General features: G+C 53.8%; 1 protein-coding gene across 4 annotated transcripts; it reads left to right on the top strand.

The window, feature by feature from the left end:
* The first annotated feature begins 10,100 nt into the window (after nucleotides 1-10,100).
* Nucleotides 10,101-19,131, top strand: GBGT1 (globoside alpha-1,3-N-acetylgalactosaminyltransferase 1 (FORS blood group)). Of its 4 annotated transcripts, none has more exons than XM_015249812.3 (7): nucleotides 10,101-10,369; nucleotides 11,386-11,574; nucleotides 12,155-12,220; nucleotides 15,818-15,868; nucleotides 15,949-15,984; nucleotides 16,576-16,710; nucleotides 17,758-19,131. In XM_015249812.3, the coding sequence occupies exons 2-7, from the start codon at nucleotides 11,489-11,491 to the stop codon at nucleotides 18,440-18,442; spliced, it is 1,059 nt and encodes a 352-aa protein (XP_015105298.1). In that variant the 5' UTR covers nucleotides 10,101-10,369; nucleotides 11,386-11,488; the 3' UTR covers nucleotides 18,443-19,131. The 4 variants fall into 4 exon arrangements, with proteins under 4 accessions (XP_015105298.1, XP_072816490.1, XP_031533560.1 ...); XM_006216589.4 differs by lacking the exon at nucleotides 10,101-10,369 and adding an exon at nucleotides 10,407-10,533; XM_072960389.1 differs by lacking the exon at nucleotides 15,818-15,868.
* The last annotated feature ends 168 nt before the right edge of the window (nucleotides 19,132-19,299 follow it).

Here is a 19,299-nt window from a genome sequence, read left to right as displayed (position 1 = left end):
ATCTTCACATCAAGCTGCCCGTGGATAATGGCAACACGTACAAGAGCATCCTTGTGAGTTCGGCAGGCCAGGCATCCTCTTGGTTCCTTCACTTGGACCTCTCTGGATACACACCTCTTTTGAATGGCTGCCTGGACAATGAGCCCAACCGGGTCTTCCTGGCAGCGTGCCCACCCCTGAAGCCAGGGATGCCATAGCTGTACACAGGGGGAAACTGAGGCAGGCCTCATCTAGAACCAGAACCCGCTCCAACAGCAAGTGCAGAGTTAGAGGCAATGCCAAGTTCAGAGGATGACCCGGCATGGGCTCCAGTGTTAGAGCCACGCCAGTTGCAGCCCTTGCACCAGCTCCAGAGGTGCAAACAGACTAGCATCGCATTGGTGGTATAGTGGTGAGCCTAGCTGCCTTCCAGACACCCTAGCATCAGCTCTGGCACCAAAACAAGAAATAGAATAATCTCTAGTACCAGTCTGAACACAAACTATAGAGGTAGAAGCGGCTTTGTTACCAACTCCTGTGAAAACTCCAGTGATCGTTCTAGCACCAGACCTGGAGTTAGAACCAGCTCAAATCAGAGCCAGGTCCTGAGCCAGCCTGAGCACGAGTTCCGAGCTAGAGCCTGCGCAAGCCCAGAGCCAGCACCAGTTGCAACAAGAACTCCAGCTCCAACACCAAAGCTATAAGTAGCTCAAGCACCACCACCTCCAGCATCCAGAGAGGAACCGCTCCATTGCCAGCTCTGCAGCTAGAAGCCGTTCCAGCACCAATTCCAGAGTCAGAACCAGTGTGAGTCTCAGGACTAGAATCAGCCCCACCTCCTGCCTTAGAGCCAGCTCTTGGAACCCACTGCAGAGCTATGGCTGGTGCAGTTGACCCAGCAAGAGTTAGCACCAGCACCAGCTCCAGCCCAGAGCCAGATCCAGTGGCCTGTCCACAGCGCGAGGAAGCTCCGACCCCACCCCGGTGGCTGCTCAGGAAACACACCAGTGTCAGCTCCAGAACCAGAGTCTTCCTGTCCTCACTGGGACAGCATTCTTTTCCTGTTTTTCTTTTCTTAAAAATCTTTTCACATACTTTAAGGTTATCTGTACTTTATGTGTTAACTTTCCTACAAAATAAAGCTTATCTTTTAAAACATATTTAACTGTACAGTTCAGTGGTATTAACTGCATTTGCTATGCTGGGCACCATCACCACCATTTAGTTCAAGACATTTTCATTACCCCGAAAGAGAAAGTCCAGCCCATGTCCACTGAACATTCACTCCCCATCCCCCACTCCTCCTACTTCCAGGGACCCCCTCCCCAGCAACGCATGGGAATTCCAATTTCCCCAAATTCTCTCCAACATTTGGTGTTTTCCATTTATCCAATTATAGCCATCCTAGTGGGTGGAAGTGATGGGTGACACTGGCTTGCATTTCCCTAATATCTAGTGGTGTTGTTCATCTTTTCATGCACTTAATGGGCCATTTGTATATCTTCTTTGGAGAAATGTCTATTATTTTTGTGTTGCTTGTGTTTATGTTCTTAAGTGCAGGAGTCCTTCATGTATTCTGTACAAGATCTTGATCAGATTGTAAACATCTTTTACCAGTATTTGGGTCTTCATACTCTCTTGAGATTGTCCTTTCATTCACAAAAGTTCTCCATTTTGATTAAGTCCAACTTATCAGGTTTTTGTCCCTTGCATGATTGATGCCATATTAAATATACCATTGCCAAATCCAAGGGCATGGGGTTTTGCCCTCATATTTCTTCTAAGATGCTTTACTTTTAGGTCTTCAATTTAGGTCTTTGATCCATCTGGAGTCATTTTTTTTATATGGTGTGAGGTAGGGCTCCATCCTCACTCTATTGCTCGTGGACATCCAGCTTCCCAGCACCATCTGGTAAAAAGGCTGCTTTCCTCTGTTGAATGGTCTTGACAGCTAAGTACAAAATCAATTGCCTGGGCTTATGTCTTGATTCTCAATTCTGTTTTATTGATATATGTCTTGTCTAACTGCTCTTGCCAAACTCCCTTTACGATACTGAAATGAAAAGGCAAAAGTGGGCATCACTGACTTACTCCTGCTCCTAGGGAGAAAACTTTAATCCTTTCTCCACAGAGTGTAATGTACATGTGAGTTTTTCATAAATATCCTTTACCATGTGGAGGAAATGTTCTGTTTCCGTTTTATGGAGAGAACTTACTAAAACGTTTAGATTTATTCAAATGCTTAAATGCTTTCTTTTACACCAACTGAGATGATCATGTTTTTTATTGATGTGTTGTGTGACACTGATTAATTTATGTTGAACAGCCCTTGCATTCCTGAGATAAGTCGCATCGGACATGATGTGTAGTCCTTTAAATATGCCACAAAATTCTGTTTGCTAGTATTTTGTTTAGGATTTTTGCATCTCTATCCGTAATGGGTTTTGGCATGTAAATGTGCTTTCTTCTGGCGTCTTTGGAATCAGGTTAATGCTGGCCTCACAAAACGAGTTTAAAAGTGTTCCCTCCTCCTGTACTTTCTGAAGACTTCAGAAAGAATTGGTGTTATATCTTAAAATGTTTAAGACAAAACCCCAGTGAAAGCATCAGGTTCTGGGCTTTTCTTTGTTGGGAAGTTCCTATTACTGCTTCAGTCTATTTATTTATTATACAACTACTCAGGTTTTCCATTTCTTCTTGAGTCAGTTTTGGTTGCTTGTGTGTTTCTAGGAATTTATCCATTTCATCTAGGTTAACCAACCTGTTCTATTAAATTGTTTAACGTTTGTCATTTTGTAAATCTATCAGAGAAAGAACTGTTGGATTCATTGATTTTCTTGAATGTTCCTCTGTTCCATTTATCTCTGTTCTGATTTTCATTATTCGCCCCTTTGTCCTTCCAACTTTAGGTTTGCTTTGCTCTTCTTTGTCCAGCTAAGCAAGGGCATCTTCTCATCAGCCCCAGGCAACAACCAGCCACAGGGCCTCTCTCCCCAGGTCTGGGTTGTTAGGTAGATAAGTAATTACAGGCTGGAAACCAGGGCACCTTCCACCCCATCTGGCATTCCAGGCCACCCCCAGACTGTGGTTTCACCCAGAATCTCTCCTCCTCCCAGGCTTTGATGCCTGCCCATCAACAGCCCGACCTGGTCTCTCATAGGCCACAGCCTTAGGTGTTCTCTGTGCTCTGGGAACAAGAGGACTTGCTGAATTTTACCAAGGAGCACTGCCCACGGGAACAGAGCCCTACCTACCACCACCAGGCACTGACTGTGCACCTCCATCACACCTTCCCAGGTTTGGGTCACTGGTACCTATGCCCATGGGCATCCTAGAGCATCCATCACCCAGTAGGTCTGACAATAGCAAAGCCAGCCCAACCATCCGGCCTCCAGGCCCCAGCATGGAGCCCAGGACCAGCAGAGTTCCTATTTCCAGTTCTGATATCAGCTAAGGAGAGGCCCTGAACTCAGCAGCTGGGACACTGCCCATGTGCTCAGTGTGCACTCCAGCTCCAAAGTGGAGTGGATCAATATGAGCTTTTCCACCTGACGGAGGAGAAGGCAGTGCCCCTCCTTCTTCCTGACAGTCCTTCCCAGTTCCAGCGTATCTCACTCCATACCCAAAGGGGCCCGAGAAGCCCCAGTTGCCAGAAGCCCCTGAAGTTGGATGCTGGCATAGGGTGTCCTGCAGGGTCTGGGCTCTGCTGATCTCCTATTTCTCAGGTTCCTGGTGTTGACATCCTCATCATCCTCGGGGACCTCAGGCATCAGCTCGGCCGCCAGCCGCCCCTCCTCCTCTTCAGCCCTCACCGCATCCCTGGTAGCCCAGGCACACAAGTGCTGTGTCTCTGGGTCTGCAACCGCAGTCCTCTCTGCAGCTCTCTGTCCAGCAGGTGAGTGAGCCTGCACCATCCGTGTCAGCCTGGACATGAGGACAGCAACAAGCACATAGTATACTCTTGGTACAGCCATCCTCCTGGTACAGACATCACCTGAACTGCTACTTTGACAAGAAGCCATCTCTGGCCCCTCCCTGAGAGGAGGATGCTGGCTCCCACAGCCCCGCTGTGCACAGGAGGAGACTGAGGCTGCCTCCTCATCCTGGGTCTGTTCTTTGGGATCCATGCTGGATTACATGGATAACGTATCCAACAGGATCCCTCAAAAGCTAGAATTCGACAGGCTGAAGCTCTGACAAGACAGCCTGCATCTTGTCTCCCTCAACATGCAGGGACCATGGATTCCTTGTTCAATCTTCAGACCCTGTGCTATGTGGTCCAGATGTCCTCCCTACTGTGCACCCCTCACCCCTACTCCAGCCTCCCTGCAGCCTTCCTCCCCCAGGGACCCCACCAAACGTCTGCTCCCCTCAGAATCCCTTGCCTGCAGTGCCCCTCCCCACAGCCCCCCATCGACTCACCTGCAAGGCTGCACTCAGAGGCCACCTCTTCGGGCTCCTGTCCAAGCACAGCTCTTGGGGTCAGACTGACCGAGTTGAAAACCACAGCACGGCCACCTCACAGCCCTGTGACAGGCAAGCTCATGTGGTGGCTCTCAGAGTCTCAGTTTCCCACACTGAAAAATGAGGTCAGTGACTCTGACCTTGGGAGGGAGTGCTGGGGATAAAAGCTGACAGATGAAGATGCCCAAAGTGCTTGGACTCAGGAGGTCACCTGGCCAGGGGAGCCCAGCACAGGACAAAGTTCTGATGGTCAGCATGGGGCTCAGTGATGGAGAAGAGCAATGATTTTGAGTCTCCAATTCACGGCTGGACTTGGTCAGCCAGAGCTGAGTGACCTTGAGAGCTGGGGCCACAGCTCACCTATAAAGTGGTGTGAAATCACTGAGTGCCCAGAGGGATCGCTAATAACAGTAACTACCCCCAACACCAACCCACAGGGGTGGCGGGACCCTCCACCCTGGGATCCCTCCGTCCCTCTTACCCGAACCGGGGCTGCATGCGGGGGACAGGCTGGACCTGGTGTCTTGGGGCGCTGTCAGAAAGACAAAGGGAAGGCAGGTAGAGGAGGGGATGGGGTGGCCTGACCTTCCCCCTGCCGGAATCGGTGTCCACTGCTGCCTCCACGCCCCCCTGACCCAGCATCAGCACGGAGCTGAACCCTCGGATGAGTCTGGGGCCGAGGACATAGGGGTGGGGGTTTATTCCGTGGCTATCTTATCCCCGGGTCTCCATGCTTACTCGGCCCAGCGCTCTGCGGCCAGCCAGGCTGCGGCGCGGGGGGGGGGTCTTGGGGGTCAAGGGGAGGTGGGGCCCAAGCAGCTACTGGGGGCTGGGAGTACCATCAGGACCGGTAGGGAGAGGAGCCGTCGGCACCGCGCGTGCGGGCGGTGAGACTGCTGGGGCCGCGCAGGCTCCCACGCGAGATCTGGAGGCCCCGCCCCCTTGGCGGGGTTGGCCGCCTCCCGTCACGGGGTGGGTGGAGGGGCGGGGCCCGGAGCGCACCTCCCGGCCTCCCAGGAGAGCGAGCCAGCGCAGCGTCTACGCTGAGCCTGTTAAGCAGGTCGTTAACCAAGCCCTCGTGGGACGATGAAGAAACTGAGGCCAGGAGAGAGGCAGGGAGTCGCCCCAGCCACAGGAGGTGGACACGGTCCAGAGGACAAGGGAGGGTGCCAGCCTCCCAGACCAGGGTTCAACCGTCCCATAGGGTTTGCACTGGGAATGGAAGATCCTGAGATCCTGAGGGTCCCTGCTCACCCCCTCCCATCGGGACCCTTTCCTCTGGGCATTGACACGTGGGCACACACTCACACACAGACTCACACACTAAATGTCCTGCTGGGGGTCCCAGTGGACCCTGGGATGTGACAAGAGAGAAGAAGAAAGAGGTTGGAGGCAGCTCTGCCACGGGCAGGGGCGGCCAGTCTCCTGACACTGAGACCAGCCTCGCAGCATGGGGAGGGGACAGACGAGGTGAAGGCGGTTCTGTGCTGCTTGGACTCCTTCATTCCTTCTTCCCACATTTCTTTTCTTTTTTTTCCCTTGGGGATAGGTCACTAGGTTTATTTATTATTTTATTTTAATGGAAGGACTAGAGAGTGAACCCAGGACCTCATGCATGCAAGTCTGCGCTCTACCACGGAACTGTACCCACTCTCCGTCTTCCCACATTTTTTTTTTTTGCAACTTCCCACATTTCTTGAGGGTGTGCTCCATGCAGGCAGAGCTCTAAATGCTGGTGGCATAGCAATGAACACATCGTTTGACGAGCTGACAGATGAGGTCTTCCCGCCCAGCACACGTGCCTCCAAGCAGATTTTGTGCTCAGGAGATGATGAGTCAGACAAGAAGTCTAAGCAGGGCACCTGGAGTTCCACGACAGCTGGAAGAGGACAAATTTCCTGGGAAGCTTTTAGCATCCCACCACCAGAATAGGACTGGGAGAACACAGGGACCCCTGGGAACATGAAGCTTGGCTCTCTGCCATGGGGAGAGGTGTAAAGTCCTTTGTCTCTGACCCGGGAATCCGTGTAGTCTAAGGCATCTAGGAAATGGTGACAGGCTCAGTTAGTTTGCAAGTGGGTCAAATCTCAGCCCCTTCTTACTTCTCAATGCACCAAAACAGAAGCTGCACTCCAGGGCACAGCTCAGAGCGCTGGGGCAAAGAGCTGGGGGCTTGAGGAGGGCAGAAAAACCTAAACACAGCTCTTTTAGGAACCATGATATTGGGCAAGAATGAGTTTTGGGCTCCAGCAAGTGCTGGATCACAGTGGGGCGGTTAAGAGGTTCGCCTCTGCACCAGATCATTCAGGTCCAAATCCTGGCTCTGCTGCTTGCTTTGTGCAAATCACTTCTCTTCTCTGGGCTTTGATTACCTTTTAAAGGTAGGGATCGGGTGAAGATTAATGAGTTAGTACAGAGAAAGCACTTAATAGAATGCCTGGCACACCAGTGTCCTATAAAAGGTTTAGTGCAATTGGTTCAGCAGATCGGGCCCCAGGGGCAACACAGAGGACAGACTCATTGCTGGTGGGAAGGGAATGGAAGTGAGGCCAGTTCAGAGGATGAGGAAAGCTATGGATGGGGTACCCTCCACCTGACCCCTGCCCAGCACTTTGGTTCCCCAGGAGGCTGTCAGGCATAACAGTGCTCCTAGAAAGGCGGGGGTACTGCTAACAGGGTCAAACTCCTTGTTACCAGGTAGGCGAATCCTCTTTTCCTCAGGTTCAAGAGTCCCAGTGAACCACGTGTTGGAAGAGAGAGGCAGGCTCTCTGAGATTGGCCAGGTTGGATTTTCTGCCCCAGGGGAACTGGTCCACAGCCAGGTCATCCAAGAAGAGGGGAGATGGGAGGGGCTTGGGGAGAAGGAGAGGGTGAGGAGCTGATGGATGAGCTGGCAGTGAGAAAGGGGAGCATCTAGTGCAGGAGAGCCTCTAGGCTTCTGGGATCACTTGTGCTCCCTGTCAGCAAATGCAAGGGGGAAATGAAGTTCTGATTAAAAAGAAGGTGCCTCAAACAATAAATGCTGGGGAGGGTGTGGAGAAAAAGGAACCCTCCTACACTGCTGGTGGGAATGCAGTTTGGTGTCACCACTGTGGAAAACAGCATGGAGAGTCCTAAAGAAACTAAAAATAGACTTACCATATGATCCAGCAATCCCACTCCTGGGCATATATCCAGAGAAAACTTCAATTCGGAAAGGTACATGCACCCCATGTTCACAGCTGCACTATTTACAACAGCCAAGGCATGGAAACAACCTAAATGGCCATCGACAGATAATGGAATAAAGAAGTTGTGGTACATTTATACAATGGAATACTACTGAGCCATAAAAAAGAATAAAATAATGCCATTTGCAGCAATATGGATGGACCTGGAGACTGTCATTCTAAGTGAAGTAAGCCAGAAAGAGAAAGAAAAATGCCATATGATATTACTCGTATATGGAATCTAAAAAAAAAAAAAGACAATGAACTTATTTACAAAACAGAAACAGAGTCACACACATAGAAAACAAACTTATGGTTACCAGGGGAGAAAGGGGGTGGGAAGGGATAAATTGGGAGTTTAAGATTTGCAGCTACTAACTACTATATATAAAATAGATAAACAACACAGGAAACTGTATTCAATATCTTGTAGTAAACTCTAATGAAAAAGAATATGAAAATGAATGTATGTATATATGTATATATGACTGAAACATTATGCCCTACACCAGAAATTGACACAACATTGTAAACTGACTATATTTCATTAAAAAAGAATGAAAGAAACAAAAGAACCTCTGAGGTAGGGACAATGGTTCCCCTATATTCTAAGTGGGAAACTGAGGTGCCAAGATCCCTCCTGGCCTGTGAGGAGCAGCACTGGGGTTAAAGCCGTGTCCCTCCAGCCCAAAGGCACAAGGCTTGGCTGGTTCGGCCTCTTCCTGGAAAATGGAGCCCTGAGCAGGGACGTCAGAGGCCCTGGGGCCTGGAATACCTCGGCTCCCTCCCCCGCACACCAGACACACTGTGGCCTGTCCCCTGGGCCTGTCCCCACCTGGAACACACGTCACATCTGACGCAGGACCTGCACGTGCACACACGTGCACACAGAGTCCGTGAAACGCTGGCTCTTCCTGGGACGGTTGCTGTCTCATGTTTTCTGTTTTACTTGAAAGTCCCAGCTACCCCACACGCTTGGTCATGGCCCACTAAGCAGTGGTAAGGGCAGTGGGGACCTCTGCCTGAGACCCCCGGGCCCGGCCCTGGGGGTGTCCTCTGCAGGGCTCTCAGAGACAGGCAGAGATGGCCATCCATGCACATGAGCAGCTGATACATGTCTCTAGTCGTTTCCTCTGGTTTCTAGAAGTAGATAAACTGAACCAAAGGGAAGGGTCTCCGGGTCCCATTGCCGAGTCACTCTCCAGGAGGAGAGTTCAGGAACCTTTTATCTTCCCTCACCCTTTTACCCCGAGGCTGCCCTGAGGCTGACTTTGTCCTCTCTCCTGGAGGGTAGGAGGCATGGGGAAAACAGAGATTGTCGGCTGGGTCAGGGGACAGCTGCTGCCCGTTGGCAGAATGCTGGCATGTCTGCCAGGGCCACAGGGCTGGGTCTGCCCCATCCCGCCCAACTCTTTATTGTCAGGATGGGACCAGTATCCGGAAGGTACACCAGAGAACTTCGCAAAAACACAAACTGAGTGAGAAAAACCAATCAGCTGGTCCCAGACTAGATCCTGGGAAACTAGTGCTTGCATCTAAAAATAGTCATGACCTTTCAGCCAACAGTCACCAGCTCCCCCGGCCTGTGCCAGGCCCCTGCAGACTCTGGGGAAACAAGCCAGGAACTTAGGGTCCTCAAGGGAAATCCCAAGGACACGGGCAATGACGTCCACAAAGGACCTGGGAGGCTGTGCCCAGGCGCCAGGAAGATCTGGGTTTGTAACTTCAAGCTGCATCAATGTGACCTCAAGCAAACCTATAACCTCTCTGAACCTTGATGGTTGTTCTGTCTTCCATACTGTTTCTCTGTCCACCGATTCCCAGACTTCCAATGGGATTACCTCCTGATAAAAGTCCCATATGGTCTGTACCAAGTTCCTCCCCAGCCCTTGTTGCTTGGCCCCTTAGTTACTATCAGGGTACCTTCTTTTTGCCCCTCTGAATGCCCCCCCACCACGCCTAAGCAGAGGCCTCTACCTCCAAGGCCTCCAAGCCCTGCGCTTGGTCTATGCTTGGAGACGTGTAAGAGGGTCTCCCTGGGGCTCCTGGAATCCCTGGGGTGAGCCAGGGTCAATACTACCCCTACAGGCCATGGTTGGAAAGTACGGCCAACTCTTCTAAAAACAATAGTTTTTTCCCCCAAACCCTTTCTCTTATTTCTCAGGCCCACATCCCCATCCGCAGTGGCCGGACCCGCACTTCTCGCCCGGAAGCCGGGCCCGCTGCTTCGGAGACCGCCTCCTAGACGCAGGATAGAGCCCAGAGGACTCCCTGCGCGTTGGGACCCGGGGGACCGGGGCGGCAGCTGGTAGGTGGGGCGTGCGGGCAGATAGGCGGGGCAGCGGTGAGTGGGCGTGGCGCACAGGCTGGTCGGTGGGGCTGCGGCCAATGGGCGGGGCGCAAGGCTCCTTTTCCCTCCCCAGAATCCCACCAGGCTCCGCCCCCGACCGGCCCTGAGTCAGGCCCTACCCAGTGGGCTACTGGAAGTGCGGCGCGGCCGCCCGATTTCGCCGGAACCCCGGCAATCCCTGATTTCCCGGCCGAGGTGCGCCGTTAGGATCCGTCCTAAGGCTGGTCTGGCCTCAGAGGGGTGAATCTGCAGCCCGCAGGGACAGTCGCGCTCCCTCCGCCGCACCTTGTCCTCGCCCCGCGCCCGGCCGGAGGAGGAGCAACGAGCAACGCGAGTCCCGGGCCCGCAGTGGTCGGCGGAAGTCCAGGTGTGCGTTCTGGATGCAGATCCCCGGCTGGGGCGGACGGAGCTCGGGCCTGGCTCTGCGTCGGCAGAGCGGCCCCGGGGGCCTGGGCCGGGCAGGAGGCAGGATCTAGCGGAGCCGACGCCCGAGGCGGGGCTTTAAGGGGCGGACGCTGCGCCCCAAGCCCGGTAGGGAAACGGGTCCGCAGACGGAGGAGAGGGACGGGCTTGCTAGAGGCTACTTGAGTGAGCAGGGGCCAAAGCCCCAAAACTCCGGTCCGGGGAGCTTTATGTGATCCCGGGCGGATACCCGCAGGGCTGCCGGGGGTCCCAGGCTCACTGTGACCCGGGCGGGACCAAGCGGCTTCACAGCCCTTACCGCCCATCAGGGGCAGTGCGTCTTGTTCCCCTCCACCACCAAGACCCCTATAACTGAGGAGGACACTGAGGCTGTGGCGGAGCGGGAAGGAGAGTGACTTGCCCCGAGTTACCGCCGAGCTGTGAGAGCTGAGGTGCTTTCCGGCGGTCCCCTGGAAAGCGCAGGCCCCGCCTCCCGGAGGAATGCACTGCTGCCACCCCTGCCCGACCCCCCATCCCTCCTAGGGGTATCGCGGCCGCCCCTCTCTGCGCAGCGCTCCCGTCCTCAGGCCTGGTGTGTCCCCGCTGTCCCGGCTCTGGGCTTGCTTTCTGATGTCCTGTTCCCCCCGGGAATCCTCCAAGCCCGGCCCCAGCACTGTTGCCCTAGTCCCTAGGATGGCCACCCTTTGCTCGCGGGGTAAGGAGGTTGGGGGAGCCGAGGCCGGGGGCCGATCGTCCGGACCCGAGTGCCTCTCCCAAGGCACAGCTGCAGGCTTCGGCTGAGCGCTGAGCCTCTGTCCCCGGGTCAACTTACCGGAACTGCCAGATCTGGGCCGGGGGCGGGGCGTCCAGCAGGACGAGGAGATACCCGGAATCCACATTCCCCTGGTGGGGCTACCCAGGGGAGGGCAAGGCAGCAAGGACGGGGCCACTGTTCCCTGGATAAGGAACATTCCTTTGCAGGTGTTTCCGGACCCTGGAGACACAGGCCCAGAGCCTGAGAGCCCTGAGAGAGGTGGGCTGATTCACCAAGGCACACCCAGTCTCTGCAGGTGCCCAGGCTGAGATGCTGCACCCCAAGATGCATTGCCCCAGGCTAGCCCTGGGCCTGGGATTCTGCCTGCTGGTGGGCATGGCCCTCTACTGTCTGTGGTGAGCATGCCCCATGGAGCCCTCCCTCCCCACCTCAGACACTCCCTCTGTCAGCATCTCAACCCCGCAAACCTTGACCCCTTCACAGGATTCCCAGGTCCCACCCACCTCTCCTGGCACACCTGTCCCCCAGCCCCAGCCCCGGTTAAGACTGAACTAGTCTGGCCTATGGGGGTAGAGCCGGGGGGGGGTTGCCTTGTACTGGCCTCCTAGCCTTTGCACTTGTTCTTTCCTTTTCCTGGACTATTCTTCTCGCTGTGTTAATCAGGAACTCCTGTTTGTGCCCCAAAATTCGCCCCAGGTGTTCCTTCTGCAAAGCTCCCGGGGCTGCCCCTCACCTTCAGCCCCTTATGTGCAGGGCGTGGCATCCAGAACATTCCTGCCCCAGGAATGAATGGCTGCATGGGGGCATAATGACAGCACTGCAGAAGGCCAGGAGGCTTTGTCCTCTGAGGTCAGCCAGACCCAAGGAGTGATGGGGGATCCCCAGGTGCAGCCCTGGGAGCCTTCACTCCCACAAACAAGTGAGTTTTCAGCCTCAGGGGCAGAGTGGAGTCAAACAGGTGTTTTTCCTTCCCAGGGTGTATGTGGAGAGCTCGCTGCCAGTCTCCTACGTCCCCTATTATCTCCCCTGCCCATCGATCTTGTAAGTATCTGGGTAGGAAGATTGGGGGCGCTGTGAGCTACCCAGAGTGGGGGAGTTGGGAGGGTTTTTAAGGTCACTTTGCAGGTTCTTAGGTCGTAAGCTCATGATTCTGATCAGTGTGATAAATATTTAGGTAATTTGTGAACTGCCCTAAATGTGGAGTGAAATTCTCTTGTTTCAATCCTTGGGTGTCCCTGCAGGACCCCCTCCATGGTGTGACCTGGAGCTTGTTGCATAGCTCTGAGCCTCACTTGCTGTATCTGTAAAATGGGATGATAGAGGTGCCTTTCCCGGGCCACTTGGAGCATGGGCTGCAATGATGCCTGTACAAATCCGGTATTGCACCTGACCGACCCATTGGAAGTACTCAGTAAACGATGCTTTTAGGACTTGACCTTTTTGCTCAATTTTGTCTTCTATGTGGATTCATGGAACAAATGGATATGGGACCCGTCTTCTCCACAAACCTGATTTTTTTGACAGTTAAGAGGGGAGAAGATGGTTTGGGACAGTCTCAAGGGTGCGTTTGGCCCCATCGTCTTTTGTTTTTTGTGAAAGCAAAAGGAACGTTTAAAATCTGAATCAGAGACTACTAATTAACAACAAGGTGTGTTTTACTCTTATAAACATAGAATATGGAAATTAAGAAGCTGGAAAACAGAAAAGACAGAAAAAAAAAAACCCTCTTGTGTCCTCCTGGTCTGATCATACTCTGATTCCAAAGTTCATCATCAACTTGTTGATTGCTCCGCTTTCTAATTTGAATAGATTTGAATAGAAGCAGAAAGGCTACTTGATACTGAAAATAGTTGCGACCATGCTGTTTTTGCAATTTTTATCCTGCTTTCCCAGAACTGGCTTTGTTTGCCAGCGTTTGGTCACCATCATTTTATTCAACCCAGGGGCTGGGCTCTGATTCTTGAACCCCTCTCCTTTTTCCACCAACAGCTTTGGGGCATTTGGGTTGTTTCCAGTCTCCTAGCATTCTAAATTAGTTTGTAAAGCTCTGATTATAAAGCGGTTTCCATATTGAAGATCCTTTTGTTTGGTACATTTCCTTCCTGAGCCAGAGGACATGGCTGGGTTCTTCATCCATCTGGTCAGGTTGTCCCCAGAGGGACCATCTCGGTCACACACTCCCACTCCTACTCACACAACACCACTCCCACCCCCAGCAGCTGCCTGCATCTGGGCAGGTGCTGGAAGTATCAGGCGTCACAACAAACAAAAACCAAACCATCTTGCTGATTCCAGAGATGGAGACGGGAAATGCCATCTGATTTAATTTTTTATTTTTTTTAATTTAAATTTTTAAATTTCACTTCTTGGATTCCTACCAGGTCCTCATCTCCCCAATGCTTTCCCTTAACTGAATTTTCTCTTCTGTGACTCGCCTGCTCAGCCACCTCCCTTCTTTGGCCTGTTTTTGGGGTTTCTGTCACCTTGGTCGCAAGTAATTGCTGCATTTTTTTTCTTTCCAGTTTGTCTGTCTTTTGGTTCTCCTGAGTAATTTTTTTAAATAGACTGAAGTTGGAGATTTTTTTGTCTGTTTCAAATGGTCACAGCTGCCCCTCTGTTCATTTGGATCTCTCCTTTACTTTTGGTTTTATTACCTTCAGAGGTTTGGAAATGTGAAGTTCCTCTTTTTGGCTATGGCTCATCCGTGGCCTTGGTATTCTTATGTTCAACTCTTTAATGTGGCCGGAGTAGGGTGTGTTGAAGCTGATGGGGACAGGGGAGGCGCTGAAGGCCAGGGAAGTGGGGAACAGGGGCCCTTCCCCTCTTCTCACTACTGGCCATCTTCTCAGTCCCATCAGTTTCTGAGCAGGCACTTGAAATGTGCTTGTCTTTGTGAAACTAGATCAGAAGGCCAATTTGATGGATTGACTTTAAAAACATTGTTGCTTCAAGAGTAGAGACTGATGACAGAAGGACAAATATTACAGGGTATCATTTATATGAGCACTCTAGAATAGTCAAATTTATAGAGACAGAAGTAGGAATAATGGTGACCAGGAGCTCAGGGAGAGGGGATGGGGAGTGAGTGTTTAATGGGGACAGAGTTTCAGGTTGGGATGATGAAAGAGTTGGAGATGGATGGTGGTGATGGTAGCACAACAATGTGAATGTACCTAATGCCCTGAACTGTTAAAATGGTTAAAATGTTAAATCCTTGTAATGTGTATCTTACCATACACATACACGCATGCACACATGTGTGCGTGCACACACACACACACAGCATAGACTGGAAAAAGTAGGAAAGCTCTAAGAGGCCTAGGGCATCCCATCCTATGTGACATATTGAAGGTACCCAAGCAGACGGGCACCGCATCCTCAGGTGGTCTGAGCCTTATGGCCGACCTCGGGCCTCTGCTGGAGCTGGCTCTGACCTGCTTTCTGGGCAGCCTTGGGCCAGCCTTTCCCTTCTGAAGGCCTCACTTCTGCTTGGAGAATGAATGTATTGTCCCTATTTTAAGGGTGAGGGAACTAAACCCGGAGGATTGAGATGTCTGGCCCCAGGTCTCTCCAGCCACCTAGTGGCAGAACCCGGAGTTGCATGACCTGTAGCCTCCTGTGTCTGAGCCTGCCACCGGCCACCTCCTTCCTTGGGCACCCCTCTTCTAGTTCACCCAGGTAGGCCTGGACTGAAGCTGGTGGAGGCTGACCACACAGACTGCCTGACAAGAAGAAGCCAGGGTACTGGTCTTTCTGACCATTTGTTCCGTGCTGAGCATGGGCTGACAGCCCCTGACTTCCATGGCTCCTTTAATTTTCATGGCAGCCCTGAGGGTTAAGGATGCTTCCTCCTTTTACAGATGAGGAAAAGTGGGTGTATCAGTCAGGGATCCACTAAAGAAGCAGAACCAAGAGGAGGGAAGGACACCGACAGATCGATCAATTGATTGACTGAAAGAAAGTGTCTCCCGTGACTGTGGGGGTGGCTAAGCCAGTCTGAAATCCACAGAGCAGGCCGTCGGGAAGACGAGCTGGAACTCTGGGCAGGAGCTGACACGGCTGTCCATCAACAGAATTTCTTCTTCTTCAGGGAAACCTCAGTTCTATTCTTAAGGTCTTTCAACTGAGTGTGTTAGGCGCCCCCCAGACTGAAGAAGATGATCTTTAGGTTCAGCCGGTGTAGATGTTATTCACATCTACCAAACATGCACGCACCTTCACGGTAGCGCCTCAGCTGGTGCTTGTGTAAGTGGACGCTACAACTGCCCATCGCTGTGGACTCAGGCTAATTAACTCGCCCAAGGGTCCCAGGCTAGAAAGTGGGCTCACGGGGACCTTACAGCCTCTCAAACCTCCTGCCCAGTGCCACATCCTACAGAGCAATGAGTCTGAAAGAGCACCACTTCTTGACAAGTGGCACGAGGCTCAAATCATACAGTGCCCCTGGACAGCCGGCTTCTGTAGGAGCCCAGGCCCCGCGGAGCAGGCCGAGCAGTGGGGAAGGGCATCTGCATGGAGCCTGGGGCGGCGGGAAAGGGTGCCTGCCCCGGGGGGCTTCAGCTCAGCTTCATCCTTCCCTGCTTCCTATCTCTGCCCCCGACCCTGGCACTAATGGCTCTGCCTCACCTCTCCCACCAGCAACATGAAGCTGCAGTACAAGGGTGAGGAGCCGTTCCAGCCCGTGGCACAGTAAGCTGACTGTCATTCCCCCTGGGTGGCCCCGGGGGTGGGGGCTGCCTCCGCTCACCACTGGCCCTTCTTGGTTGCAGGTCACAGTACCCTCAGCCCAAGCTGCTGGAGCAAAAGTAGGTGTGGAGCAGCGCCTGGGTGCAGAGGGAGAGACCTGGGGTGGAGGTGGCGGGGACAGAGTTCTGGTTTATAAGTTGGGGTAGTGGAGGTGTCATGTGGCCTTAGGATTCTGGTAGTCTGGGACCTGGGCCCCAGTCCAGCTCTGTCACTTGCTGTGTGACCTTGGGCAGGTTCCCCAACTGCTCTGAGCTTTTTCTGCACAGGTGGATAATAATAATACCCCCCTCTTAGGATGTTGTAGGACCAGATGAGATGGTGTTTGTGAAACGCAGAGCACAGGGCCTGCTGTTTCGTAGCACGTGATCTGTTGGTAATGATGATGTTAATGACCTCCATCTCTGAGGCACTTAGCAGGCTCCTGAAATGCCTGACACCCCCCTCCCCGGCACTTGGCGTGTGTTAACTCTCTCCTCTTGACTGTGCTGGGGAGTAGCTATTATGATCCCCACTTTCCCTATGAGGAGACTGTGGCCCAGAGACAGGGAGGAAGCTGCCCAGGGTCACACAGCAGGGGAGGCAGGGCCAAGAGGAGACTGAGGCTTTCATGAGGGGAGGGTCTCAGCCCCCACGGCCTCCTCTGCTGCCAGGCACACCAGGCTACTGACACTCACACCCTGGTTGGCGCCCATCGTCTCTGAGGGAACCTTCGACCCTGAGCTTCTGCATCACATCTACCAGCCGCTGAACCTGACCATCGGGCTCACAGTGTTTGCGGTGGGGAAGTGAGTGGTGGGCTGGGCTGCGGGGAGAGGGTGGTTTCTGAGCCCCAGGGACTGATAGTCCTGGGAGAGACAGGACCCTGGCCCGGGCACCAGGGAGGCTCTGAACCAGGTGCAGGTGGGACGGTGCAGACTGTGATGGTAGGAGCAGGGCTTCCTGGAGGAAGACAGTCTGGCCCTGGCACAGAATGGGGCCGGGGGAGGCAGCCTAGGTGAGGGAGCAGCAGGAGCCTTTGTCAGGAGACATCCTTGCCCTCTCGCCCACCCACCCTGCTTCCCCTGAACGGTCCAGGCAGGTGTGAAGGAATAGAAACCCCCCAGACCACGTCACATAAACAGGGGTCTGTAGTCAGGCCACAGGCAGGTCAAGAGACCTAGGCAAAGCTGGACCTGCCCCAGGACCTTCTCTTCACCCCAACGCCTGCCTACTCTCGGGACCACCACCCACACTTTCCCCTCCCCTCCCTCCCCCTCCCCCCCACTGCTTTTCTTTTAGGAGCCATTACCTGGCAGCTTCCCTCTGGGTCCCTTCCTGGGGCTCCTGAGAGAGCGACCCTGATGGGGCCCCAACGCCTAAAGTGCTGCCCGCTTGGGGTCAGAGCACCTCCCACCCAATCAGCTGCGGCCGGGAAACGTGGTCCCGGCACCCAGCACCCCACACCACTCACCTGCTGCTTGGTTACTTTCCTCTCTCTGAGCCTCAGTGTCTGTGCCTGTAAAGTGGGGATTGTGGTGCTGGCCTTCTTGGGAGTTTATGAGGCCAGAAGGAAGTAAGAATCTCTTAGAACACTGCCTGTCACTTAGTAAGACTCAGTCAAAGTGAGTTCTGTCCATGACTATGAGAGTCATAAAGTATCATTATTAGGATGATCTTAGGAGGTTGGTGCTATGATTGGAGGAATCTGGCAGACGAAGACCACGAGGGTCAGACCTGAGCGACTTCTCGAGGCGGGAAGCTAGGCCCTGGCCCCACGTGGTGCTGGCACATAGTGGGGACCCAGGCGGCAGCCTTGTGGCAGTGGTGGTGGATGATGAAGTCATGTCCACCAGGTACACCCAATTCGTCCAGCGCTTCCTGGAGTCGGCCGAACGCTTCTTCATGCAGGGTTACCGAGTGCGCTACTATGTCTTCACCGATGACCCCACGGTCCTTCCTCGGGTCCCGCTGGGCCCCGGCCGCCTCCTCAGCATCGTCCCCATCAAGAGGTACTCCCACTGGGAGGAGATCTCCACACGCCGGATGGAGACCATCAGCCAGCACATTGCAGAGAGTGCGCACCGGGAGGTGGACTACCTGTTCTGCGTCGATGTGGACATGGTATTCCGGAACCCATGGGGCCCGGAGACCTTAGGGGACCTGGTGGCTGCCATTCACCCAGGCTACTTCGCTGTACCCCGCCAGCAGTTCCCCTACGAGCGCAGGCATGTGTCCACTGCCTTTGTGGCTGACGGCGAGGGAGACTTCTATTATGGTGGGGCGGTCTTTGGGGGGCGGGTGGCCAGGGTGTACGAGTTTACCAGGGGCTGCCACATGGGCATCCTGGCGGACAAGGCCAATGGCATCATGGCGGCCTGGCAGGAGGAGAGCCACCTGAACCGTCGCTTCATCTCACACAAGCCCTCCAAAGTGCTGTCCCCCGAGTACCTCTGGGATGACAGGAAGCCCCAGCCTCCCAGCCTGAAGCTGATCCGCTTTTCTACACTGGACAAGGACACCAACTGGCTAAGGAGCTGACGGCAGAGTCCAGGCTGCTGTGGATGGGGGGACCCCAAGCCCTGCACCCAGTTCGCCCCAGTGAGTACCCAGCCCCCCAGCCCCCAGTGCAGCCTACTTGCAACAGTGCCTCACTTCCCAAGCCTTAGCTGAGACCAGCCCTGTGTCGCCTGCCTCCCAGTCTGCCAGCAGAATCCAGAGGGAAAATGGGCGTGTAAAGACCTTTGCAAACTGTAAAGGGCCATGCTCACACTAGAAGAATGCAAAGATCACACAGCACGTGGCCCCAGAATGGTCGAAAGGGAGGAAGGGAGACTAGAGGTGGAAGGAGACAGGGCCCGCAGGCCTCACCCCACACACGTGCCTTGGGGGCGGGCTCTGGAGTCTCAGCCCCGCCCAGGGACTGAAGTCCCCACACCCCCCTCCTTTTGTCGCCTATTGCCCTTAAGTTTGCACTTCCAGCACCCTGGTGTGAAAGGCATCCTGGACCCCTTTTCTCAGGCTGCAGGAGTGCTGGGTCCTGGGATGTCCCCCAGCCACACAGAGACAGTTTCTCACTCGGGACCCCAAGTGCGCCTTTGAAATGGACCAGGTTGAGGCTTTCTGGCTTCAAGTCCAGCCTGCACTTGAGGTGGCCCACACTCCCTTGGCACCAGCCACCTTCTCTGTAAGAGGGTTAGGGCAGTTCTTAATAAAGGTGGTGAGCGCTAGGCTCTGTTGCTTCACCCGCACGTCTGTCTGCGCTGCCAGCCCCTAGGGATTCAGTCAGCCGGAGTGGCCGATACAGTCAGCTGGTGGAGGGGTACAGTCTTCCAGGAAACCTGGGCTGAAGCTGGTCCCTGCGACAGACAGGATTTCACCCCGAGTCTCCTGGAAGA

Source organism: Vicugna pacos, chromosome 4 (assembly GCF_048564905.1).
Source record: "Vicugna pacos chromosome 4, VicPac4, whole genome shotgun sequence".
Lineage (NCBI taxonomy): Eukaryota > Metazoa > Chordata > Mammalia > Artiodactyla > Camelidae > Vicugna > Vicugna pacos.
This window is presented reverse-complemented; position numbering and strand designations above follow the sequence as displayed.